At 46.9% G+C, this 27,947-nt stretch overlaps 1 protein-coding gene across 1 annotated transcript; it reads left to right on the top strand.

The window, feature by feature from the left end:
• Positions 1 to 1,860: 1,860 nt before the first annotated feature.
• On the top strand, positions 1,861 to 27,534 carry EXOC3 (exocyst complex component 3). Its single transcript, XM_008576978.1, has 12 exons — positions 1,861 to 2,022; positions 4,696 to 4,915; positions 9,445 to 10,126; positions 13,147 to 13,264; positions 14,039 to 14,164; positions 15,315 to 15,415; positions 17,105 to 17,215; positions 17,309 to 17,459; positions 18,556 to 18,678; positions 25,560 to 25,721; positions 26,271 to 26,398; positions 27,270 to 27,534. Exons 1-12 carry the CDS (start codon positions 1,879 to 1,881, stop codon positions 27,439 to 27,441), a joined length of 2,238 nt encoding a protein of 745 aa, XP_008575200.1. The 5' UTR covers positions 1,861 to 1,878; the 3' UTR covers positions 27,442 to 27,534.
• The last annotated feature ends 413 nt before the right edge of the window (positions 27,535 to 27,947 follow it).

A 27,947-nucleotide genomic window follows, 5' to 3' on the forward strand; every position in this document is an offset into this window, starting at 1 on the left:
CTCCCCTCGGTGGGGTGTCGCCCTCGCTGGGGTGTCTCCCCTCGGTGGGATGTCTCCCCTCGGTGGGGTGTCGCCCTCGGTGGGGTGTCGCCCTCTGTGGGGTGTCGCCCTCGCTGGGGTGTCGCCCTCGCGGGGGTGTCTCCCCTCGGTGGGGTGTCTCCCCTCGGTGGGGGCACGTCACTCAGCCGAGCCAGTGAGGAAGCAGGGCGGCCAGAAAAGCGCGGGTTGGGGTTGTACCCAGGTCTCTGTTTATGGCCTCAGAGTTCCTCTTTTGCTCCAGCGGCCGAAACCTGACCGTTCAGGCTGTGATCGCAGCCTGGCTCCCGCGCGTCCTTTCTTACTCCAGTCCTGTTCCGATTCTGAGGAGAGCTGTCTGCTTGACCAGCTTTCCACTGGCATCTCGCTTTGCTCCTGGTACCCCCGACCATCCTCTCCAGAGAAGATGGTCTGAGAGCGGGACTGACTTTATTCCAAGCTTGAGATGGTCATACGGCCTTACTGTGTTCAGGGTGGTTGGCTGTCAGTGGAAATGCTGATTATAATATGTCAGAGCCAAACAAGAAAACAGAGCACTTAAGTTCAAAGTCACATATGCAGTGGAATCTCAACTTGAAAATAAATGCAGAGAAGAAAACAAGCGTGAGGAAACAGGCCTCGTCAGAAGTGGCTGCTTCTGCACAGTGGGATTTTAGGTGCTACCTCTGGTGTCTTTGTACAAGGGCACCTCAAAAAGTTCACGGGAAGATTCGTATTATCTTTTAATTCTATTTTTCCATGACCTTCTTGAAGTACCCTTGTATTTTTTCTGTCCTGTCCACATTTTGACATTGGTATACATAATTTCTTAATCAAAGAAAATAAAGAGAAAGGAAAGGTAGTGGTTGCAGTATAGTTCCATTTGAAAAGAAATGAACACAGAGAGGTCACACACTGACAAAGAGAAATTATTGAAGGATTTCACCATGGATTTCAGGGTTTTTCTAAAAGCATGTGGGAATGTGGAATGAAAAATTCCAAAAGAAGGTGGGTCTTTTTCATATCCATGAAAATGGAAGTTGAATAGCTGCAGTCCAAGGGAGGAAATGTTTATTGAATTCCCTCATTTGCCAGGCAATCACCAAGTACCCCTTTTAGCTCTGTGACTGGGATGATGGTGGAGCCTGGAGTGATACTGCAGGTTTGAGTGGTATCAGAGCATCTGTGCTCTGCTCACAGCACCTGAGCAGAGGAGGATGTGTACCTTCTGCCCTCTCAACTTTGTTTTCTAGGGCTGTTAAGGGCTGTTAAAAAAAAGTGGGAAGTTGAATTTTTGATACCTAAGACAGTAGCAATTTTCAAGGGGAATCATAGGACTTGTGCTGGGACTTTGGCTGTGGTTGCCTGCTGTGGGAGGGGAGATGTATGTGTTGTACTCGTGGGTCCCTGTCCTCACTGATGAGTCCTGGGTCAGCTGCCACATGGGCGTGGCCAAGGGGTGGGGAGAAGGCTAGAGAAATGAGAAATTGGACATACTTTAGAGACTGATTTCCAACATGGTGAGTGGTCTGGGGCCCACATAGACATCCTTCATGTGTTTATGTCTCCCATACCTGTGAAATGCCCCTGCTTTTCCTCTTAAAGGTAACACATTCCCCATATTTGAGTTCTGAAGGTTCTTGTATCTTATTAAGGAGTTCATAATCCCGGATCAGCTTTTTTTCAGGTTTACTGGATTAATGATCTTGAGCACTGTCCTTTTATCTCCAGTATGATCAACTAACTATTGTGGGGGCTAAGTTTTGTACCTAATATTTCTACCTTCTTGACATATCTTCCCCCCTCACACACACAGAATATCTATGGTATGTCAAGGGCAGAGATCCTGTCTGCCTTGTGACCATGAAGGAGACGGACCGGGAGGCTGTTGCAACAGCGGTCCAGAGGGTTGCTGGCATGCTTCAGCGCCCAGACCAGCTGGATAAAGTGGAGCAGTACCGCAGAAGAGAGGCTCGGAAAAAAGCCTCCGTGGAGGCCAGATTGAAGGTATGAGACCAGAGCCATCGTGGTCACCTGCTTCCCTCCCAGGCAAGATAGAGCCGTTTATCCTGAGTTTCAGGTACCGTTTGACATCGTCATGATGATTTTGCTGAATTAGACTTAGTGATGGTATGGGAAGAGTCAGAACAGTAGATTTACAAAAAAGACTGTGGGAATATTGAAATCTGCAAAGGAAGACCTTTTTAAGCACACTGGAAGTGTCCATTTCATGTTTTAAACAATATTAGAAGAATAACAAATACGCTTATTTATTCAAAGCTCTGTACCAAGCACCACTAGAGAGCATTTTGTTTTGGTCATTTCAGTGCCCGTTGTGGGCCGACCATGTGCTAGGCATTGTGGTGGCCCGGTTGTAGGAAGGAGGAGGACACATTTATGAAGAGTATGTGAGAGTATGCCAGGGAAGAAAATCATTCTTTTTAAATGTATTTTATGATTCGGATTGGCTTTCAACTTACTGCTATGAAGACGTGAGGTTTTATTAAAATGTGTGTTGCTTTGCCTCCCATGGATTAGTTACCCCTTTACCCTGGGTGACGGAGCCACCAAAGGGTTAGGGTTAGGGTTAGATTACTCAAAGCCCATCTCTTCTGAGCAGTGAGAAGCCCCAAAAAGGGGTTAATCTCCCAGAACCCTCAAGAGCGAGGCATTCCTTCCATTTGGGAAATTAACCATGAATTGGGGTTCTCTTCCTGCATTTATTCTCCAGACCAGGAAGTTTCAGGAAGAGAATATAGATGGGGTTTTTGCTAAGTATATTTTAACAAGTTTAACAATAGGCATTCCATAACGCAATTTTCGAGAAGTTAAGTTGATCCACCAACAAAAGCTTGATCTTAGAAAACATTCTCTTCTGGGGCCGGCCCGGTGGCGCACTGCTACAGTGCGCCGCTTGGGAGTGTGGCGGCGTTCCCGCCGAGGGTTCGGATCCCACATGCAGACTGGTTCCCGCTCACTGGCTGGGCGAGGTGTGGGAGCGACGCAGAGGGTTGCGATCCCGTTGCCGGTCCTGGTCCGGTGCGGGCACGACACTGAGGGTTGCGATCCGTTGCCGGACATGAAAAAAGACAAAAAGGAAAAAAAAAAAAAGAAAACATTCTCTTCTTACAGCAACTTCCCAGTAACTTTACATATCAATCAGTAACCTGTCTGTCTTTGAGCCAGCAACCTTGCTGTGTTTACAATTTTTTGTCTTACTTATAGCCTGGGGAAAATTTCCTGTTCTTGCAAGGTCAATGTTTGAAACTGCAAGGCTTTGGAAAACCAGGCCCTGTGAAGTACATTTGCTTTATGCATACTCCACAAACATGCATATTCAGTAGCATTATAAAATGTTAAAACCATGACCTGCTATAGCTGACATGTAATAGAATGGTTTTGGGGATTTAAGAGAAGGCCTTTGAGCAAAATTTATTCTCACACTGCCAGGGCAATGAATTAATCTTTCAAAACAGTTTTAGCACCCAGGTATAGCTGCCCAGGTAGGTGAAACAGACAAGGAGTACTCAGTTTTATCAGTGAAGCATCCGAAGACTCCGTTGGACTAATTTGAGACCACAGTTTCATATTAATGTAAAAAATAGTTTCGACCTAGTACATCTTTTTTTTTTTTTTTTTAAAAAAGATGACCGGTAAGGGGATCTTAACCCTTGACTTGGTGTTGTCAGCACTACGCTCAGCCAGTGAGCGAACCAGCCATCCCTATGTGGGATCCGAACCCGGGGCCTTGGTGTTATCAGCACCGCACTCTCCCGAGTGAGCCACGGGCTGGCCCGACCTAGTACATCTTTAGCCTGAACTTTTATGCATTCCAGAACTTGTGGATTAATTAGAGATTATCAGTAGTGACTTAGAAACCTTGAGTGGTCTGTTGCAATCATAGTTAAATATTTCTAAACACAATTTAGTCTCCCATGCATTCCAGAACTTGTGGATTAATTAGAGATTATCAGTAGTGACTTAGAAACCTTGAGTGTTCTGTTGCAATCATAGTTAAATATTTCTAAACACAATTTAGTCTCCTGGGTGAAAGTTGTTCCTGCCATCAGTTGTGTTGCCTGGTCTTATCGTCTCTTTCCCATCCACCTACTGCTATTCCTACATTCCCTCTGGCTGCACATCTCACTGGATGGCCCTAGGAGTGAACCTGAATCTCATATGTGCCAGTTCAGTGCACTGGAGTCAGCCGTCCTGAGCCGGGTCTGGTTCTGGCTGAACAGAGGAGCCCCCCCACCTCCTGAGCTGATGAAGAAGTTCTGACATTTTCTCTACTTAGATAAGACCTGTTGAGAAACTCGCCCAGGAAGAACGTGGTGGCATCCTTCTAAGGATACCACTCAAGGTGGCTGCAGGCCTGAGGCACACCTGTGGTGATGTCCATATCACCAGCCCACCAGGCTGGATGAGGAACATTGTGAAGTTTTTGCGTCAGAGCTTTAAGATGCATCACTAGTCTCTTCCGAGGCAGCAATGAAAAAAGAGTTCTCTTGTCAATCAGTTAAATCCTTGTTCATCTTATTCTCTTTTTCTGGGTATTGACTATTTCCTGCTACTCAAATGGCTCTTTTCTGAACCTGATCCTCCTGGGAAGATTTGCTCATCAGGAAGCAGCGTGTGGCTGTCACTGGCTCTGCTAATCCACACGATGTCTCCCTTCAGGCCGCAATCCAGTCGCAGTTGGATGGGGTGCGCACGGGCCTGAGCCAGCTCCACAATGCGCTGAATGATGTCAAAGACATCCAGCAGTCGCTGGCCGACGTCAGCAAAGACTGGCGTCAGAGCATCAACACCATCGAGAGCCTCAAGGACGTGAAGGACGCAGTGGTGCAGCACAGCCAGCTGGCCGCCGCCGTGGAGAACCTCAAGAACATCTTCTCAGGTAACCGCGACGGTGCCTCCTGGCACACGTCCCCATAGTCCATACTGTGCTCCACTGTCCTGTCTTAGAGTGGACAGCAAGTTTGGTCGCTGCCTGCTCAGTGAGCTGCTTTTTTTGAATAAGGATAAAATGATCAGTTGACAGGTGAGGCTGGTGGAATGTTTGCTGTTTCGTGTCAGGGGGGAGGCAAGGGAGTGGATAAGCCATGCGGGCTCTGTGTGGAAGGAGCCCCTGGCGAGCCCCGTGCCCTCGGCTGCAGTGTGGCTGTTAGTTCATGGCTGGGACTCTGCCAAGTCCAGCCTAGTGAAGGAGCTGCAGGGTGTGGGGGTGGGGGAGGGATGAGTGTGTCCGCGGGCATGGTGGTACTCAGCAGTGTCAGTGTCAGTTGTGATTGGAGCAGATGCGGTGGAGGTGTGGCAGGGGACAAGAGTGGAGGGGCAGGAGGTTGAGGGAGCAACCCTTTCCGAGTCTTTTCCCGAATACCGCGGGTAGTGGCTGCAGAGTGCTGGACAGTCTGTGCTTGGGCAGCAGCTCCCAGAGTTGCTGTTCACACCGCCTTCTTATACTCACTGTGACAGGAGCGCCTGGTCTTCCGCCTCCAGATCCCATCCCTCCCCTCGGTCCCTTCTCTCTGTGAGGGTCACCAGCATCCTTCAGGCTCCCCAAGAAGAAGCCTTGGCATGGTCTGACCTCTTTCCTTTTTTATCCTTGTCTCTGGTCTCTTGACCAGTCCTTTCTGTCCCTCCCCTCTGCACTGATGTCCTTATCACACACATCTCACATCTGTAGCAATCCCATGCCCTCCACTCTTGGACTCTGAAGTATCAGAGCTGCCATCTGCAACACGAAGGCCAAACGTTGATGCTCTGCTCCTGAGGTCAGTGGTGTGGTGCAGTTCTTCCCATCGCCCGTGGCATGGGGGCCTTGCTCCTGCCCATGACACACCTGGGTAACCTGTGTCCTGTCCAGCCCTTACTCCTCTAGACACCTCTTTTGCCTGTGGGCACAGCATGTGGAGTACCTGTGCCACTGCTCCGTACATGCCTGTCTTCTGTGGGTAGGATATGTAGGGCTACGTGGGGGGCCACAGTCCATGTCGCTTCCTGCATCCCCCACAAGTGGCACAGCACTGCTGAGTCCGTAGCGGTGCTCAGGAAGCAGGTAGGTGTTGACTGCCTGGAACTGGACAAAGTCCCCAGGCCTGAATCTCCTTCTCAACTTTCAGCCAGCACCTTCTAGTTAATTTCCCTTCTCTTACAATTTCCTGTTGACTGGATACATTTCATTCCAGTCTTATAAAACTAATGCCTAAGGACCAAAAAAGTTACATTACTGGAATGAGTTCATCCACAGCAGTTGAAAATAATTTTCTTCCCTCTATGTACAACTGAGCCTACATTGTATGTGTATTTTTTGTTAGGGGTAAATTTTCATCAGGACGATGTGGTTGTTTGGTTCCATCCAGACTTTTCTTGTTGCCTGTAATTCAATAATGCTGAGCAAACAGCTCCGTCCCCCCATTTTTTTAGTATGATAAAATGCACGTGACAGAATTTTCCATCTTAACAATTTTTAAGTGTATGGTCAGTGGTATTAAGTATATTCATGTTGTGGTGCAACCATTGCCACCATCCAACTTCAGAACTCTTCCCATCTTGAAAAAATGAAAATCTATACCCATTAAACAATAACTCAGCATTTACCCCCGCCCTCCCCTGTCCCCTGACAACTACCATTCCACAAGTGTACTTGTTCATAGAAAGATTTGTATTATCTTTCCATTTTATTTTTCCATGAACTTTTTCAAGTGCACTCATGTTTCTGTCTCTGAATTTGACTACTCCGGGACCTCATACAAATGGAATTATAGAGTATTGTCTCTGCATCTGGCTTGTAGCGAAATGTCTTCAAGGTTCATGTATGTTGCAGCATGTGTCAGAATTTCCTTCCTTTCTAAGGCTAAATAACATTCCATCTTAGGTCTATACCACATTTTACATATCCATTCATATGTCACTGGACAGACACATGGGTTGCTTCTAGATTTTTGCTATTATGAATAATGCTTCTGTGAACATGGGTGTGTAGATATCATGCTTTCGGTTCTTTTGGGTGTGTACCCAGAAGTGGAATTGCTGGATTATGTGTTCATTCTATTTTTAGTTTTTTGAGGAACTGCCACACTGTTTTTCACAGTGGGGGCACCATTTTACATTCCCACCAGTAGTGCACAGGGGTTCCACGTTGTCCACATCCTTGCCAACACTTGTGATTTTCTGTTTTTTAGATAGTAGCCATCCTACTAGGTGTGAGATGGTATCTTGTAACTTTGACTCACATTTCTGTAATGATTGCTGATGTTGAGCATCTTATCATGTGCTTATTGGCCATCTGTTTATCTTCTTTAGAGAAATATCCAAGTCCTTTGCCCATTTTTTAATCAGGTTGTTATTTTGTTTTTGACTTTAGGTATTCTCTATATATCCTGGATATTACTCCTTTATCAGATGTATGATTTGCAAATATTTTTCCCACTCTGTGGGTTGTGCTTTTACTCTTTGGATAGTGTCTTTTGATGCACACAAGTTTTTAATTTTCATGAACTCCAATTTATCTGTTTTTTCTTTTGTTGCCTGTGTCTTTGCTGTCCTATCCAAGAAATCATTGGCAAATCCAGTGTCATGAAGCTTTTGCCCTATGTTTTCTTCTATGTGTTTTATACTTTTAACTCTTTTATTTAGGTTTTTTGATGCATTTTAAGTTAGTTTTTGTATATGATGTTAGGTAGAAGGTTCAATCTAGCAACAAGATATAACATTTATAAATATTTTTGTACTTACTAACAATTTTATTTTTAGTGAAGTATTTTAATTCCTTCCTTATTTCTTTTGTGTACATTCTATAGCTATTTTCTTTGTGGTTGCCATTGAGATTTAATTTAACATCCTAACATTATATCACTCCATTTTGAATTTATAACACACAAAAGCACTATCCCTATACAACTCTGTCCCGACCCCCTTTCAGTTGTTGATGTCACAACTTACATCTTTGTACATTGTGTGTTCAAAAATATAGACTAATAATTGTTTCTTTAATGCATTAGTTTCTTAAATTATATAGAAGACAAAATGTGGAGTTAGAATCCAGTTGTAGTACTGGCTTTTAGACTTTTGTTTAATGTATTAGTCTCTTAAATCATGTAGAGAACAAAAAGTTGAGTTAAAAACCAAAGTTACAGTAATCTTAGATTTTATAATTGCCAGTGTATTTACCTGTACTGAGATCTTTATTTCTTCATATAGCTTTGAGTTATTGTCTAGCTTCCTTTTATTTCACGCTGCAAGACTCCCTTGAGCATTTCTTGTAGGGTAGGTCTAGCGGTAACAAACTCCTTCAGCTTTTGTTTATCTAGGAATGTCTTAATATGTCTCTTACTTTTGAGTGACAGTTTTGCTGAATATAAGATTCTTGGTTGGCAGTGTTTTTCTTTTAGCAATTTGAATACATCTGTCTTCTGCCTGCCAAAGTTTCTTATGAGAAATCTGGTAATAATCTTAATGAGGATCCTTGTATGCAACAAGTCATTTCTCTCTTGCTGTTTTCAAAAGTCTCTCTTGGTCTTTGTCTTTCAGCAGTTCAATTATATTGGGTCTTGGTTTGTGTCTTTTTGAGTTTTTCCTGCTTGGAGGTCATTGAACTTCATCCGTGTCTTTCAACAAAGTTGGAAACTTTTTAGCCATTATTTCTTCAGCTAATCAACCTCTTTGTCCATTTCTCTTCTCTTTCTGGAACTCCCACTTTGTGTATGTTGGTCTGCTAGATGGTGTCCGCAAGATCCCTTGGGTTTTGTTCACTTTCAGTTTTTTTTTTTTTTCTTTCTGTTCCTCATGTTTGATAATTCCCATTGTCCTATCATCACATTCGCCAATTCTTTCTTAGGCCTGCTCAAATCTGCCTTTGAATTCCTCTAGTGATTTTTTTCATTTCAGTTATTGTACTTGTCAGCTCCAGATTTTCTTTTTGGTTTCTTTTTATGTTTTCTATCTCTTTATTGATATTTTCATTTTGTTCATACATCCATCAATTTCTTTAACTTGTCCATATCTTCTTTTAGTTCTTTGAGTATCTTTAAACAGTTGTTTTAAAGTCTTTATCTAGTAGATCTGTCATCAGGTCTTTTTCAAGGACAGTTTTCTGTTTGCTTTGGCAGGAACACAGCTGCCTGCCAAGGGGCTAGGGGTGTGGGATGGGTAGCTGCTGTTATGCTATGAGTTAAAATTGACCAAAATTAGCTGCAGTTTACCATCCACACCTTCCCCTAGAAGTTGCAAGTCTTCAGTAGACTCCAGAGTTCCAAAATAGTTACACCAGGCAGATTCTGCTAGTGCAGTTGCTATCTAGGTGGGGAGATGGATTCCTGGTGTTCCAGCTCTGCTATCTTCCTAGAATCCTGCACACAGTCTTTTATGGTTTTTTTTAAATGGTGCCACAATTAATCTAGGTTGATAAGTACTCTTTTTCCCTAGTGCCCGAGATTGTGAGGGAGACCCAGGACCTAATTGAACAAGGGGCGCTCCTGCAAGCCCACCGGAAGCTGATGGATCTGGAGTGCTCCCGGGACGGGCTGATGTATGAGCAGTACCGCATGGACAGTGGGAACACACGTGACATGACCCTCATCCACGGCTACTTTGGCAGCACACAGGGGCTCTCTGACGAGCTGGCCAAGCAGCTGTGGATGGTGCTGCAGAGGTCACTGGTCACCGTCCGCCGTGACCCCACCTTGCTGGTCTCAGTTGTCAGGATAATAGAAAGGGAAGAAAAAATTGACAGGCGTATTCTTGACCGAAAAAAGCAAACTGGCTTTGTTCCTCCTGGGAGGCCCAAAAGTTGGAAAGAGAAAATGTTTGCCATCTTGGAGAGGACCGTGACCACTAGAATCGAGGGCACACAGGCAGACACCAGGGAGTCTGACAAGATGTGGCTCGTCCGCCACCTAGAAATTATAAGGAAGTACGTCCTAGATGATCTCATCATTGCCAAAAACCTGATGGTGCAGTGTTTTCCTCCCCATTATGAGATCTTCAAAAACCTCCTGAACATGTACCACCAAGCCTTGAGCACGCGGATGCAGGAGCTCGCATCGGAAGACTTGGAAGCCAATGAGATTGTGAGCCTCCTTACGTGGGTCCTGAACACCTACACAAGGTAGAGCCAGCTTTGTGCCTTATGTTTCTTTTACATGGGAATCTGTGTTTCTACATAAAATATGTGCCAGCAGTGGCCCAATGGTCTTGCTGTGGGCAGGTGCTTGTGTGCATGGGCATTGTTTTCAGGCTTATGAAGGTCTCCTGGTCCACCTGTTGGGGACATGTTTGTGAGGCCAGGTAGAGCCAGCTTTGTGCCTTATGTTTCTTTTACATGGGAATCTGTGTTTCTACATAAAATACGTGCCAGCAGTGGCCCAATGGTCTTGCTGTGGGCAGGTGCTTGTGTGCATGGGCATTGTTTTCAGGCTTATGAAGGTCTCCTGGTCCACTTGTTGGGGACATGTTTGTGAGGCCAGGGGCCCCACCTCTGGTGGTTTCTCCACCTTTGATGTCCCATCGTGGTTAACATTGCAGTGAGAGGTTCAGCGTGGGGCTTGTTTTCTGTGCTACTGTGGGCTGGCTGACTTCCTTAGTGGACCACGAGGCAGGTGTGTGCTACCCCATTTTACAGGTGAGGACGTGTCCCAGGACATGCCATGACCTGTATAGAGTCATCCATCTGGTAAGGAGACCACCAACATTGTCCTCCCAGCTTCTAGTGACAGTGTGTTTGGTTTCTCATAACCAGGACATGGTAGCAGTTAATCTTTCAAAATTAAACAGTTGCAAGTATATGCAGTTTCAGGAAAGTCAGTGACCCTTTTGCGTTTTAGTGTGGGGATTTTTCACTTCATGTGAGGAACCTGAGCCACTTCTGCACAGATTAGCTTGAGGTAGCATTTGAAAAACAAGGCAGTTATTCTGAAATGCCTAAGAGTTGGTAGCTGAAATGATAGTTTATTTTAATTTTGCGTGGTTTCATGGACAGAAAACGATTCTAAGTGATGTGTTGGAATTTTTTCCCCCCTATCTTGTCACTGCTGTGGAGAAATTAATCTCTTTTTTAGCAGTGATGTTTGTTATTTTTTGTTCGTATTTTGGGGTTTTTTTTTTGTTTACTGGTAACTGTTTAATGGTAGAGAATTTCTACACTTCAGTACAGAAAGATATAAAGAGAAAAAAGTGTCACCCATCGAGGATGATTGCTGTGGCTGGCCCTAACAGCTTCCTTCCCTGTGCATGGCCCCCGCCTCCGTGCCTCCTGTGTCCCCTCCCCTGCTTCTCATGCGGCTTATGAGCTGGGCACTGTGATCGTCCTCTTCTGGAGCCTCCACTGCAGGCCTTGACCTTGTGCCTTAATATGTTAACAGCCCCCTGAGGCATGAGGAAACTGAGGCACAGGGGGAGTAAGTGATGTGCCCACGTTCACATGGCAAGCGAGTGAGAAGCAGGATTCCAGTCCAGCCCCGGGCCCTCTCCTGAGCTCTTGCTCCCAGGCTGCGGAGCAGGCATGGGTGTAAGCTGCAGCTTCATGCCTTGGTCATGTTTCTTGCACACCACAGTGTGAGCATTTTCCTGTCCCTGGGCGTTCTCTGATAGCTTGCTGTCAGTCCCCTGTGCTTCTTCTTACCGGACTTTCTCAGGGAAGCTGAGCTGCTTTCACACTGGCAGTGTTTACACGCTGAATTGAGGTCCTTGGGGCAAAATTAATCTAGGTTGAATAAGTACTTTTTTGATACTTGCAGAAATTTATGAAGCACTTTTTCACTCAGGAAGCCCTTGAATTTCTTAAAGAGAGTGGATAAGCTATTAATATTATTCAGTGTTATTCTAAATACATATTAGGGATGTAGCATGAGACATGAGTTTTCTGAACATTCAAACCTTAGACTTTTCAGAACTAAGCCACATACACAAATGTTAGCTGCTTCCAATGAAAACTTCTTTTCTGAAACTTAACATGTGCCCTGACTTCTGCACGGTGGAATGGGCAGGTTGAGCTTGGGCTCGCCGGCGTGTTTTCTTTGGGTTATGCTGTTGCACTCTCTTTGTCACCTCTCTTCCCCTGGGTGATGGAGATGCAAAGGATTACTCAAAGCCCATTTCTTCTGAGCAGTGAGAAACCCCGAAGGGGTTAATTTCCAGGAACCCTCAAGAGAGAGGCATTCGTCCTCAGAAAGTTAACAACGGACTGGGCTTCTGTCTCAGTATTTATTCTCAAGGCCAGAAAGTTACAGAAAAGGAACATAGGTGGAGTTATGGCTAAGTACAGTTTAACAATAGAGGCTGGTAACATCAGGGAAATAACACAGTGACATTCCATAATGTAATTTGCAAAAGGTTAAGTTGATCCACCAACAAAAGCTTGTTCTTAGTAAATACTGTCTTTTCCTACAGCAGTTTCTTTGGTATGCTTACATAACAATAAAGCAACTTTCTTAATGTATCAATCAGTAGGTAAACCTGCTCCAGGGACATCTGTCCTTGAGCCAGCAATTTTGCTGTGTTACAATTCTTTATCTACGACAGAGACTTTAGCCTGGGGAAAGTTTCCTGTCTTTTGAAAGCTTAACATTTCTATACGTAATTCGAAAAGTTAGGTTATATCTGAAACTACAGGGCTTTGGAAACTAGGCCCTGTGAAATACATTTGCTTTATAAATGTTAGTATACTCCATATTATGCTGTGCGCGCTGTGCTCTGGTCCTATCCTCGTGCGGAGGTCACCGGCGGTGACTTCAGTGGCTGTGTTTCCAGTTGCATGCTTTCTCGCCACCTTCTTATTTAACGAAAGTTGTTCATCCAGCCCCTCCTGTGTACCAGTCCCTGGTCTTGGCTCAGGAGGTGCAGTGAACAGAAGACAGATGTCGTCCTCCTGGGCTCCTCCTGCATCAGAGCCCCAGCTCCAGTGAAGCCGGTTCAGTGGGCGGAGCCAGGCTGCAGTGACTGACAAGGCTGCTTAGCCTGCAAGGGGGCATCACAGGGGACCCTAAGTCCCTGGCTGCCTCACCTGGCATCCCCCACAAAGCCCCTCTGCCTTTTCCTGAGTTGTGTGATAGTGGGACAGTCCTTAGACATGCTTGAGGAAACATGTCCTGCATCCCTATGACTTGTCACCTGCTCCTGGTCTCTCTGCAGCATGGAGATGATGGGGAACGTGGAGCTGGCACCAGAAGTGGACGTCAGTACCCTGGAGCCTTTGCTTTCTCCACACGTGGTCTCTGAGCTGCTTGACACATACATGTCAACACTCACTGTGAGTAGAGGTTGCCTGCAGAGCTGGGACCACAGCATTGGTGGTCTGCATAAACTGGGCTTTGACACTTACTTCCTAGGGGCACGTTGCTTGGCTGCCCTGGCTCTGTTTCTAGGTCTTGAATGGCTGCCCTCGGCCCTGGATCTGGAGCTTGTCTGGGGTGTCCATTCCACAGACCCAGGACCCTCATCTGCCGGGGTGTCCAGACACGTGGGGTCATGCCTGCCAGGCTAATAGCTCTGAGTCCCCATGGCAGGGTGACAGTTAGGGGACCACGGGGTGAGTCTGACTGCAGCCTAATGACCACCAGGTGGTCTCAGAGTAAGATCAGTTGGTCAGGGTTTGCTTCCAGGAGAGAGTGTTTCTAAGCAACAAGACCACGTTCTGACCAGAGTGCTGTGGTGTCCCTGGGAAACGGTTGGGGGGCTATTGTATTTGGTTTCAGGTGAACTGGGTCTGGCCAGAGGCCTGCCAGCCTTGTACTCTGCCCTTGGGATGAATGTGGCCTTGTCCTCCGGCATGAAGGCCATCCAAAAGACATTCATGCATTCTTCTCCTTTATCTGGTTAAAGTCCACAGGCTGGTGTGGGCACTGCCACCATGGAGATGGCTCACGAGGTCCCCACTCTGGCACCGTCTGTGTTTGGGAGCAGGGGTTACTGTGACACGCTGTGTCTGTCTGTGCAGCTGCACGCCGCTGCAGAGCAACCGCATGGTGTAATTCAGAAGTGCCTGTTCTTCCTTCTTTTCTCCATGATGCTCAACTTCCTTTAGTCAAACATCATTGCCTGGCTGCGGAAAGCACTAGAAACAGATAGGAAAGACTGGGTCAAAGAGACCGAGCCCGAAGCAGACCAAGACGGGTACTACCAGACAACGCTGCCTGCCATCGTCTTCCAGGTACCTCCTGCCGGGGTTTTCCATGGCTCCACTTCCTGGGTGGCCCATAGGAACTGCAGGTTTTACAAACCCAATACCCTTGATCTTCATTTATAGAGTGTAGTAAAGATGTCTGGAACCCTGCCTGGTGCCTCTAAGCCCTGTTCTCTTCTCTGTCTCATTCTCTGGAGCCGAAGAAACAAACCCAGGGTTGTACTTATCAAGTAGTTTTGCCCAAGGTCACTTTAGTTTTCCTAGTCTTTTGGGGTTTGAACCAGGACCTAATTATATGTAATTTATGTGTGACTTTCAAATTTGAGTTTGCTTGTTCAACGTTTCTTACTGTTGTTAATGGCAATATTTGTCTTAAAAAATGTTACGTAATTGAGTGATCTGGTGAATTTTGGGGAGAATCCTTTATCATTTTAAAGTTACTTTCCTGTATGACAGTCACAGTACTAGGTGTTAGATCAACGTGTGTTCTTACAGTTAGTTTATTTTTTAGTGCCTGGCCTCCTACTTGTGTCCTCCCGTTTCCTTTCTCTCCTTTTCTGTAGGAATACTGAGTAGTGTTAGAATATTCACTTGGGACCCTGTCTGCTGAAAGGTGTCTGGACTGTAGCCAGGCAGAAGTGAGGGCTGGCGGGTGGTTTCCCTCTGGATTATCCCGCCACAGATTGGTGTCCTGTCCCCTTCTCAGCTCTACCCAGGGCCTGGCCCCTTCTCCCCAGCCTCCTGATTCTTAATAAATCTTTATCACAAAATACTTAAGGGTGAGTGGATTACTTTCAGGAGAAGCTGGAAGCTCAGAATGCAGAGTCCCAGCTATGACCCCAGGCATGACCCCCAGCACCCTGACCTCTGCCCTGCCATGCCTCACGTCAGCACATGAAAACTCCAGTAATGCAGGGTGAGAATAGACATTTCTCCCTTGTTAGAAACCAACTCGTAGGTAATTAGGAAATGATTTGTTTGGTTTTTTACCTGATTTGAAAGTTATTTATTTTTTTAACTAACTTTGTTATTTTTTAAGTGGTTTCTTTTTTTCCCTCTGAATTTGGACTATCCTAACTACCAATTAGCAGATGGGGGTTTTATATAATGGGAAACCTGCACTCTAAGTATACTTTTGTGCAATTATATAAGAGTTCATAAGTTCTCCAATTTTTAGATGTTTGAACAGAATCTTCAAGTTGCTGCTCAGATAAGTGAAGATTTGAAAACAAAGGTACTAGTTTTGTGTCTTCAGCAAATGAATTCTTTCCTAAGTAGGTACGTATTTTTGCCAGTGTGATAACTTCGAAATTATGTTTTTAAAAATTAAAAGCAAAAATTTGTTGATCCTAATATGCCTGTTATTAAAAAAACCTTAAACTTGGAGATTCCCCATCTGTCACCTCCCCTTGTTATTTGGAAACTCAAAAAGGTGAAGTAGATTCCTACAATCTTCCTTTTGAATGGATGGTGCCATTCCATCTGGTGTCCCAGGACTGATGCCTTTTCTGTCACCTGAACTTTATGGAGGGCGGGGGATAGCCACGCTAGGGGCAGTGGTCACTGCCCACTGTGGGGGGCGGGCAGTGTTCCCTCGACAGTGGGCTCTGTCCCAGCATGCCACCTTCCCTCTGAAGTGTTATGATGAATATTTTCAGATCTGTGCAGAAGTAGAAAGAGCAGCATGAGAAACTGAGTTCACCCGTCGTGCAGGTTCAAAATCTGTCCTTCATAGCCAGCCTGACCTAGTCTGCTGCCTGCCCCCCTGCCTGTCCTCTCTTGGCTGAAGTACCTTAAAGCAGAGCTCAGACACTGACATTTCAGCTTTATATTCTCTACTGCAACTACAGTGCCATCAAGTCGCATAAAAAGTTAATCTGACACCAAGTTTGTATTTGGGTTTCCCAGTTGTGTCAAACATATCATCTTGCAGTTACGTATCAGGTTGGACTTGCAGGTCTGCAGCACACGTGGCTATTAGGGCTCCCGAGTCTATGGTGCAGTCAAGCAGCCCCTCCCCTCTTTAAGCCACTGGCTTGTGGGAGAGATGGGTAGTCATTGTCCTGTAGTGTACAGAATCCTGATGGTGTTCCTCAGCCTGGTCCTCAAACTGTCATCTGCCCGCGAACCAGAAGTCGACTCTAAGGCACGCTGGGATCCCTGTTTATTTCCTGGCCTGTGGGCCCTCCATGTTGCAGTGTCAGTGGACGTGGTGTCCGTCTGTCCTGCTCTGGTGGCTCAGGTACTGACAGCCCCTCACTCAGGATCCCATCTGCCATCCATTCAGATGTTAGTCATTTTTTTAGAAGTCAGTGTCATTTATGAAGTGGAATCATCTATAAAGAGGAACGTTCCCTGATCAACTTCAGCTGTTTAATTACCTGAACCACACTTTGGGCAGAAAGGCAGAATAAATGCTTAATTCTCTCCCTTTATTGGCTGATTTTCAGTTAACCTTTCTCAACATCTCCTACAAGCACATCCAGCGCGTTGGTTTTACTGTTCTTCTGCTCCCCTGTATGTTTGGTAATCTCCACAGTAACTTAAAAAATGTGTGCACCCTTCAGTTGTTTGTTTTTTTGACATTTGTAGAGTCTGTTTTTAATTTGATTTCTTCAGGCAGAGTTTCAGGAGGGCATTTTGCCTGACATTCAATGAAGTTCCTAGCACTATCACATGAGATGAGATAAGATAATGCTTTCCTAGTTACTCACAGTCAACTATTTCAGAATATTTTTATAATCAGAATATTGAACCACATTTCAAAGCCTGATATGAAATGATCAACTTGTCTGTTCTTCCATTAATAGTATGGATCATCCAAACATTTATGTTATTTTTAAAGACTCATCTGGTCCATTGTTACTGATGTGAAATTTCTGTATTAGGTGTAATGTCAGCATGGCATTTGAAACAGCTCTAGGTTATCCTTTAAGAATATTTTTGATGTCGGTTTGCATCTCATAGATACAAAGATGAAGTTCAGTTGTATAAAGAAGATCACCTGCGTAATCGGCAGCACCCGCACTGCTATGTTCAGTACATGATCGCAGTCATCAACAACTGCCAGACCTTTAAGTAAGTGATCATCACAGAAGTGGTGGCCGAGGAACAAGAGAGAAGGTGCAGGAATACTCAGCTGCTTGTTGAACCTGAGATGTTTCCTTGCAGAGAATCCATAGTCAGTTTAAAAAGGAAGTATTTAAGAAATGGAGTGGAGGAGGGTGCGTCTCTGAGCCAACCAAACATGGATGGGATTTTGGACGCCATTGCGAAGGAGGGTTGTGGCAGCCTGCTGGAGGAGGTCTTCATGGACCTGGAGGTGGGTTCTGGCTGAAACACAAGTGATTCCATGCTGCGCTTGAGGACACACACCGCGGGCTATGTACTTGCTCTCTGTGATACTCATGCACAATACAGTAGAGACTCCCCATGAATATCTGAGACATCGAACTACTTAATGGGTCACAAAATAGATCAAGTGTGTAGAAACCTGTCACAGAACCCAGTTGAGAGCACAGCCCCACACACCACAGCACACAGACCCATCTCACTTTTGAATAAAAAAGCAAAACACATACATGCAAATCATTGACAAAATGAATTTAGCGTCATATCAGAGGTATGACATACCATGACCAAGTAGGGTTTATTTCAGAAGTACAGAGATGGTTTAGCCCTATTTAGATCTATTGGCAGAAATCAGTATATATTTAAAAATAAAGCCATAGTCATCTTATGGGTCTTGCTGGGAAGGGAGCTCCGTGGTGGTCGGTGGAGAACCCTGTGGTTTCTGTCTTTGTGCTGCAGTGCATCAGAGCGTGGACATACATGTGGAAGTGCTCCAGGGTAAAAAGGCTTGACACTTTTAGCTTTCTTGAAAATGGTTTAGGAAAAAAAGGAATTGTTTGCATTTGACATTATCTCAAAATTTTAGAAAAGACAATATAATGAATAGACAAAAGATGTGAATGACCACTTCACAGAAAAAGATCAGTGTCCTGAACATGAAACAAATGTCCAGTCTTACTGATCATCAGAGAGGTGCAAAATGTGAAAAACTTTTAAAGGTCTATCCATCAGTAAAGAATGGGGTAAATAAATTAGAGTATTCATATGGTACATATATGTAGCCATTAGTAGTGAAATTATGTGCATGCATGGACATTTACATACTTAACATGTCATTTTGTGAAGATCATTATGGAAGTTGTATGTGGTGTAAATCTCCTGTATTTAAAGTACACATTTGCAGATGATATAATAGTAGAATTCTTACATGAGTATGTGTTGCCATCGTAATTAGAAGATCAGTAAGTCACAGCAAAGACAGGCCGGAAGCACCACCCTCCCCAAAGCGCACGACTCGTGGACGTTGTTCCTGGCAGTGATCCCTGCAATTGGTTTGTGCTTTTCAGCAACATCTGAATGAATTAATGACAAAGAAGTGGCTGTTAGGATCAAACGCTGTGGACATCATCTGCGTCACCGTGGAAGACTATTTCAACGATTTTGCCAAGATTAAAAAGCCCTATAAAAAGGTAAGAACGTGGAACCTAGTCAGTTGTCCACCTTCGTGCTGGAGCCTACCTTGTGTCATGTGTGGCATTCAGATCCTGTTGGTTCTTCTGAGTGGGGGTTGACCAGTTGTTCTGGTAACCCAAGCGAGGCAAGAGTCATTACACTGTGCCAAAGATCAGGTGGAGGTGGTGGGCTTCTGAGTGAAGATTGAGAACGTTCATCAACTTTACTCCCTCCTGAGACCCCTGTGGGTGGGGAGACATCAGCAGTGCCAGGGACCCCTAGAAGGCAGAGTGGGGAATGGGGGGCTGTGAGGACTGGTGAGAAACATTAGTTCCCTCATATCCCTGCCCTGTGCACAGGGTGGGCTGCAGCCTTTCTCCGTCCCCGCGGGGGCCCCAGGGCTCTTAGAGGTGGCGCTGGCCCAGAGGAGACAGAAGGACTGTGTTCAGTTTCCTGCTGCCTGTTGCGTGCAGAGCCCGTCCTGGTCTCCACACTCCACGCCCAGGGTCTGGAGCCCCGCCCTCTTGAGGGACAGTGCCTGGGGACCCCTGAAGCGTGAGGCTTCTCCAAGTCTCCAGTGATGCGTGGGTCTCAGATGCCGTTCCTTCTAATTGCTATTAAAAGTGTTACTTTGTAAGATTAGGCTTTCTACCTGCTTGTTTTCTGGTTGATAGAAACATAAGTGGTTTGATATATCGAACTTATATACAGCATGTTGTAAAACTTTCTGATTATTCCTAGTGATCTGTTTCTAGATCCTTTCAGGAGTTCTCAGTAAGACTGTTCATCTAGTAATAATGACATTGTGTGTTGTCTGCAGTTCTGCTTTCTATACATTTTATGTCTTTTTCTTTCTTGACACTGGCTGGGAGAGCCAGCACCGTGGGTGTCCTTGTCTAATTCCTAATTTTGAAGGAAATTTCTTCTAACTCTGCCATTAAAAATGATACTTATAGGGAGACCCAGGTGTTTTAAATTGACCAAACTAATTTGGCTGTTCACAGCTGCCAGGAGGCCTCTGCTAGAGGTTGGTGGGGGCCCTACCACCACATGCTGCCACCTCTGTGCCAGCTGTTAGGGTCAGTGAAAGTAGACCTTAGACCAGAATCTTCCAGAGCGACAAGTGTGTGTTAATAGCTGGTGCAAAGACAGCCCCACTTGTGCTTGTGCTCAGGGGGTGCCCTCTTCCCTGGTCTGAGAGACAGCAGCCAGGTCCAGTGTGTTGTGTTGAGGCCGACTGTGGGTTCTATTGGGGGTCCTCGGTGAGAGTAGGGACATGAATGGGGCCCATGCACCCTCTCCAACACCGCCACCTCCCCCACTTCCCTTGTGCCAGTTGACCCCTGCAGGGAGCATCTCAACGAGGTCAGGACCCCTGATGAGGGTCCCCATGCTCACTGCCCTACTGTGGGTGGGAGTTGACTGTCACACCACACACACCACTATACTGTCAAAGGAGATCACACCTGATGACGGCCCGTGAGGAAAGACAGGGCCATGGTCACTACATGAGAGCCACATCTGTCCTCCCTCCCGGCCACTGGGGACAGCCTAGAGGAGTCCAGGCAGGAGTTCCCGAAGGAAAGGGAGGCGATGTGTGTGTGATGTGTGAGTGGTGCATGCACAGGGTGTGCGTGCTCTGTGTGTGTGCACATGTGTGTATATTGCATGTGTGCATGTGATGTGTGGGTGATATATGTTGCGTTTATGTGTGCGCAGGAGCACATGTATGTATACTGCATGTGTGCATGGGATGGGTGAATGATATGTGTGCATTGTGTGTGGTATATGTGCATGTGTGTGTGTATTCCATGCATGTATGTGATGTGAGTGGTGCATGTGCACAGGGTGTATACTCTGTGCGTTTGCATGTGTGTATATTGCATGCATGTGTGTGAGTGGTGCGTGTGTGCACGTGTGTGTATATGTGTGCATGTATATTATGTGTGTATGTATCTATTATGTGCAGTATGTGTGCCTGTGTGTATATTCTACGCGTGCATATATATTGTCTGTTGTATGTGCATATGTGTAAATTGTGTGCATCTGTATGCACGTATGTTGTGTGCATGTGTATGTTACATGTGTTTGTGGTGTATATTTTATGTGCATGTTTCATATGCATGCATGCACACATGTATATTGCATGTATGTGTGTTGGTTAGTGCAAGTGTATATTGTGTGCATGTGTGTGTATGTTGTGTTCATGTGTGTACATATTGCTTGTGGTATGTGTCTGTATGTGTATATTGTGTGCTTGTGCACATGTATGTTTAGTGTGTGTGTTTATATGTGTAGTGTGCATGTGTGTATTGCATTCATGTGTGTATTTTTTTTTTTTTTGTCTTTTTTCCGTGTCCGGCAACGGATCGCAACCCTCAGTGTTGTCCCCGTACCGGACTGGGGACCGGCAACGGGATTGCAACCCTCGGTGTTGCTCCCGCGCCTCGCTCAGCCAGTGAGCGGGAACCGGTCTGTATGTGGGATCCGAACCCTCGGACGGGAGCGCCGCCGCGCTTCCCAAGTGGCGCACTATCCAGTGCGCCACCGGGCCGGCCCCATGTGTGTATATTTTGTGGGGTGTGTGCGTGTATGTATATTGTGTGTATGTGTATATTCCACGTGCATGTGTGCTTGTGTATGTATTGTAAGCATGTGTGCATATGTGTTCGTGTGTATATATTGTTTATGGCATATGTCCATGTGTGTATATTGTGTGCAAGTGCACGTGTTTGGTGTGTGTGCATGTGTATGTTGTGTGCATCTGTATTGCATGCTTGTGTGTAAATCATATGGATTGTGTGCATCTGTGTATATTGCATGTGTGTGTGGTGTGTATATATTATGCTCATGTGTGTATATATTTATGCTATGTGTCCATGTGTGTATACTGTGTGCATGTGCACGTGTAGTCTTTGTGCATATGTTTAGTGTGTGCACATGTATCTTGTGTGCATGTGTGTGTGTTGCATGCTTGTGGTTTGTACATGTGTATATTATGTGTGTGTGTGTTTGTGCACATGTGCTGGATTCTGGTTCTGTCACCCCCAGAGTTCCTCCCTGCTTGAACATGGGGGACGGCTCCAGGGCATCTGGACTAGCCACCCCTGCCTCGAGGCTTCCCTTTTAGGACAGGCAGTTCATTCTGACATCAGCTCAGGGTAAGAATTGGGAGCACAGTTAGCCCCAAGTACCGTTTGCCAGGAGGCAGACACAGTGGAGCCTGTGTGCACATCAGTGATTGTGGGTCATGTGGTTTCCTCCCAAGACCGCATCCCACATCAGCAAGGGGCTCCCTGGCTGAGGGGTGGCTTTCCTTCCTCACTTTGTGGAACACATGTTTTATTTCCTATTATTTTACAGAAGATAATGGAGAATGTTGCAGATACAAACCATTTATGTCAAACAAAATCAGTGGCCACCGTGAATCCTGAGTGTTGCCTGCTTCTCTTTTTTTCTCTGAGATTTGACATGATAAAGCAAAGAAAACTTTCTTTTAAAAAAATGGTGCTTGCTGTAAGGTTTTGGTTAATACTTTTCTGCCAGTTAAGGAGCATCCTTCTTTTCCTTGTTTGCTAAGATTAGTGTGTGTGGGGTTTTGATTTTTAACCATGATCTTGGTGTTGAGTTTCATTAAATGCTTGTTCTGTAGCTATGGAGATAGGCCTAGGTCTTTTCTCCTTTAATTGGTTAAGTGGTGAAATATATTTAAAGATTTGTCTATCGTTAATGTACCCTTGCATTTATGGGATAAAAGTCAGCTTTGTTATGATGTATTACTAGTTTGTACTTTGCTGGGTTTAGTTTTGTAGTATTTTGTTCGGGATTTTTTTTTCCACCTATGTGCATGCGAGAAAATGGCCTGCAATCTTCCTGTCTTTCCCTGCTTTGGCAGGCATGGCTGTCAAGGTTGTGGTAGCCTAATGGGATGGTTTGGGCGGGGGGTTCCCTTTTTTCCCATTATCTGGGAGAGTTTTTATAAGATTGGAATTATTTGTTCCTTGAAAGTTTGGCAAAATTTCTCTGTAAAATGTGGACCTACTGTTTCCTGTTGGGGAGATGTTTTTTAAACATGGATTCAGTTTTTTTAATGTCTTGCGACTCTCTGGCCTTTTTCTTTCTTCCTGAGCTGTGTGGTTAGTGAGATTTTTCCAGGAGTTTCCCGTCTCACTCTTCACGTGGACTGTCTGGCTGCCCCTTTGTCGGTGTGCCCTCTCGTCTCCCTTGATCACTTAACTCAGAAGTGCGTTAAACAGAGGCGCCATCCACCGAGTACTGCAGGCCAATCCCATGGGACGCACACCTAGGCACCCGCGCCGTTCTCCCGGCCCTGGCTTCTGCGGCAGCTGCCACCTCGCTCTTCTGCCTTGTGGTGTTTTCTGTGCGCGCCCTTGCAGGTGGAGCTTAGTGTTGTGTTCAGACTTTGCATAAATGCAGTCACACCGCGTGTTTTCTTTGTCGGGCTTTCCTGCCCAGCCCGGCTGAGCAGGCTGACTGGAGTCTGTTTTCATTGCGTTCTGTGCTCTGTTGTCACACATTAGCAGTGGGGCTGCACGCACTAGCAGTGGGGCATGGGGGTGCTTGTCTGCAGTATCTCTGGAAGACAACACACTGTTTCTAGGAGCTGAGCCCGTTATGTTCCCCAGCAGCGTGCCAATGCCTGGGTTCTTGCTGGAATGAGCAGTCTCTCACTGTGGTCTTAACGGGCTTTCTCTCATGACTGACGAGATCAAACACATTTTTATTGATTGGCCGTTTGGAATTCCTCTTTTCTGAGCTGCCATCAAAGTCTTCTGTACATCTTTGTACCGGATTATGTTACTTTGATGTGTCCGTAGCATTTTGTGGTATTCTGGAAATGAGATCTGGGTGGGTTACGTGTGTTGTAGCTGTCTTCCCATCTGTGCGTGTTTCTGCTCTGGGCTGAATCGTGCCCCCCACAGTGCATATGCTGAAGTTCTGACCCCAGTATTTGTGTTTGGAGGTAGTGTATTTTAAAAAGTAATTAGGGTAAATTAGGTCATTAGTGTGGGCTCCAGTCCAATCTGACTGGTGTCCTCAAAAGAAGAGATTAGGACACAGGGACGACCACGTGAGCCCACAGAGAAGATGCTGTCTTCACACAGGGAGGGAGGCCTCAGAAGGAACCAGCCCTGCCACGCCTTGATCTCAGACTTCCAGCCTCCAGAACTGTGAGATGAAAAATGTCTGCTGTTTAAGCCACCCAGGCCATGGGACTTTGTTAAGGCTGTCTGGGCAAACTAACGCAGTTTCTCACCGTCTCATGGTTTCTTCTGAGGAATGATGCCCTTAATTTTAATGCCGAACTTATTGGCTTTTTAAATGTATTTACCTCAAGATCATGAGAATTATATTGATAATATAACCTAGCCTTAAATGAAGTTCTCCTAGCCATTAAATATACATTTCAATAATTTTATTTTTATTTCTAAAAATTGTAGTTGTTTATTTTTCATACTTCTCTGGTCATTGTTGAATCTTTGCTTGCACATGTTTGTACCTGGAATTTCTTTAAGCATCTGTGCTCTGACTCATCATTGGTTGGCCTCTGATAAGCCCCCTGTCTGAAGTCCTCAGGCTGGGCTGGGGAGCCGGCCCCACGTCTGGGGTTGCCTTTGTTGACTCAATCGTGGTGGCTCATCTTGCTTGTTTATGATCATTGCTTGTGAGCTCATGTTTGGACAATGGACTCTAAAGTGAGGGTGCTTTCCTCCAGGGACAACACGGGCTTTTCTGAGTCAGCTGCCGTCAGATCCTGGCCTATCTCAGCTTACCTGTCACCATGGGCTGAGCTTGTCCACTATGGCAGTGCTGCATGGCATTTTCCACAGCTCAAATCTGCTGCCTGTGTCATATGCTTTGTTTTGTCTGGGGCCCTTGTGGGCCTCCTCTTTGGCATGACAGCCATGCCCCAGGTCCAGTGGTCTGTGTGCATCTCTCTTCTGTGCCGGGGCAACTTTCAGAGGAGCTCACTCACCAGCTTGGGAAGCAGACCTCAGGCAGACTCCCAGTGGAGCTGCTGTAGCCTCCCAGCCCTGACGAAGCCAGCTGGCCGTCACAGTCACAGTCGCACAGCCGAGGGCTGACCTGCATAGGGGCTCTCTGGTGCCCACACGTGGTAGAGGGGACTGTGGCCTCGCGGACAAGCCCCTCTGCCCTGCGTTGGCTTCATGCTCTTCCTCTCATGCTGTCAGGCCTCAGGTTCCCTTTCCCCTGTTGGGGTCCTCCTTCCTGAGACCTCCCCAGACAGCTGGGCCCAAGGTTCCTCTTTTATGCGAAACTTCTGCACTTTTCAGACACTGCGGCAGTCAGCTGAGCATGGCAGTGACCCCTGATGCTGACGCTTTCTGGCCATGAGGGTCCCAGGGTCGTGGTCACTGTCCCACACTGGACTGACATTGTGCCTTGTGGGGAGGTGCTTGGAGACTGGCAGAGTGAGAAGTGGGTGTGGAACGTCCAGAGGCCCTGGGCCCCAGCCAGGCTTACAGGAGGAAGTGGGTGCTAGGCTGGCCTCGGCCTCCACGTTTGTCATCTGGGATCAAAGGCCACACAGTTAGTGCCACTGGGTGCCCACTCTGCCCCTGCCAGTTGCCACAGCCTTTGCATTGCTGGTGCTGCAGATGTGAGATCAGAACTTCTACCTCACCCTTCAGTTTTAATGAAACATAGTGAATACTGTTAAGAATTTCTGAAGTTCATAAAAAATCACAGATGTGCTCATTTAGCTAAATGTATTTACTTTAAAACCCTGGCCATTGTACTGATGAGAGGCGGGCAGGAAAGTGCCCCACTCTGTCCACACGCTGACTTAGGTTTAAGAGAAAATGGCACGTCCGCCCTGAGCGGCAGTGCCAGCACTGAGCGTGTGTCCCCACAGAGGATGACGGCCGAGGCGCACCGGCGCGTGGTGGTGGAGTACCTGCGGGCCGCCATGCAGAAGCGCATCTCGTTCCGGAGCGCCGAGGAGCGCAAGGAGGGTGCGGAGAAGATGGTCCGGGAGGCCGAGCAGCTGCGCTTCCTCTTCCGGAAGCTGGCGTCTGTGAGTGTCGCGGCTCGCGGGCTCTGGAGCACAGGAATAGGGTTCTTCTGAGCTGGTGTTTCAGTTTCCCCCCCCTGGGGCTTTTTAGGCCAGTTGATTGGAATCAGTCACCTTAGGAACCAGGTAACGGATTAATTCTCTCTTCTTCATCAGCAGGATCCAGATCCTGCTGACTTTGTGGTTGAGAAACGCATTACCACAGAGGCAGGTGCCCTGGGAGTGGCAACCTTGGCTCTGAGACTTGCAGCTTCCAACCCTGCCCTCATCTGTTTTGTTTTGTGAGGTGCTGGCTGCCACCCGGTGACTAGGCTGCGCGGCAGGCACAGGCGAGACCAGGTGTCTTCACCCTGGTCTCTCCCTAGGCCTGTCAGATGCTGAGCAGCTACACGAGATCAGCCCCCCGACTTTTGGAATGAGCCTTGAGGTGTCTGTGGGAAGGGGAAGGCCCCCGCCAGAAGGGGCTTTCAAGAGCGTCACACTTAAGCTGGGCCTCTGGCTCCTGGGGGGATGGAGCCGAGGGCACCTCCTCACACTCCTCCTGTCTTCTAGGGGTTTGGAGAAGACGTGGATGGATACTGTGACACGATCATCGCTGTCGCAGAAGTTATTAAGCTGACAGACCCTTCTCTGCTCTACCTGGAAGTCTCGACTCTGGTCAGCAAATATCCAGACATCAGGTAATGGCTGTGCGTCTTCCCGTTAGAAGTCCATGTCGTGGGGAAGATAGAAGGTCTGGCTCCTGAGGTCAGGTGTGTGTGCAGCAGGGGTCAGAGTGTGACTGTTGGTGCCAGCGGGTGTGCATGGAGGGAGGCACATAGTAGATCTGGCGTCTGCAGGAGGATGTACTGAGCGGGCTTTGTTCCGATGCCAGCAGGACCCCAGTGAGCTACAGTGGTGTGAGTGGGCAGAAGTTGTGGGCACATTCTGGCTGGACAGTGAGGACAGCAGGTGGGATAGGGGTGTCATCTCTGATGCGGTGGGTGGGGGACGTGGCCTGAGAAGGGCAAGTTTAGGAAACTTTATCTCATGGCAGTGTCATGGTAGACTCAGAAAAGGAGCCAGGTGCCACACTCGGCCAGGACACCCTCTGAGGACGGGATCTCAGAGTCCCACTGTCAGACTGAGGGAAGGGGGCCCGCTGACATCCCCCCACCCATGGTGTGGGTTCCAGCCCTGGGCCCAGCCTTCATGCCCCCATCCCAGGGCACCTGACCTCCACAAGGGCCTCACGTGGCCCATCTTCTCTCACTGCTGCCACTCTGTTTAAACACGAACTGAGGTCCTGAGCTCTCCAGGCCCCCCCCCCGTTAATTAGGCTTTAGGCTGTCCTCTAAACAAAGATGTATAAAATAACGTTTAAAAAGCTCTATGCAGTTGTGGATTGAGAGAGACCACAGTCTGATGAACACTTAGGCTTGTCTGCCTCTGAAAAAGGGAAGGGAGGAGGTGCCTTTTGTCAGCCGCTGTCCACACCCCGTTCTGTGGCCTCGGTGTCTGTGGGGTACACTGAGGGGGAGTGGGCACGGCTGACGTCTCCCCTCCCTCCAGAGATGACCACATTGGTGCACTGCTGGCTTTGCGCGGGGACACCAACCGGGACATGAAGCAGACCATCGTCGAGACGCTGGAGCAGGGCCCAACGCAAGCGAGTCCCGGCTACGTGCCCATCTTCAGGGAGATCGCCGTGCCCGGCCTGAACGTGGCGAAGCTCCTAAAGTAGCCATGTCTGTCTGCTCTGTGTGTGCCACTGTGGCCCCGCCTGCCACTCCAGAAACACATTAAAGCAAAGTCACTCTCCGGGTTCCACCTCTGATGGCTTTGTTACGTGTGCCTGTCCTTTCCAGCACTGAAACACATCTGTAGAAGGTGCGTGTGGCACAAGCTTCTCAAAACCCTGGTTCCGTAGGTTTCCCCATTTTTGTGGTAAAAGTCCTTTGTGAGCAGGACTCTGTTGCAAGATCCTCTTGTGCTGGATTGTTCATCCAGGGGCCAAGAGGTGGGGGGGGGATTGTGTGCAGCCCACTCGCCTCTGCCTCCAGCTCCACTCACACTGTGCCTGCTGTGAACGCTCTGGAATTCCGCCGTTTAATTAGTGTCACCTTCCTCAGAGAGAGGGAATCGAGGCGATTTCTCTTTTCCAGTTAAGCTTTTCTCAGTAGTGGTGACCTAGCAATGCCCAGAAACTGCTTTTAGATGGTCATCTATGGAAATAACAATCTTCTCTCA

Source organism: Galeopterus variegatus, unplaced genomic scaffold (assembly GCF_000696425.1).
Source record: "Galeopterus variegatus unplaced genomic scaffold, G_variegatus-3.0.2 Scaffold1437, whole genome shotgun sequence".
NCBI lineage: Eukaryota > Metazoa > Chordata > Mammalia > Dermoptera > Cynocephalidae > Galeopterus > Galeopterus variegatus.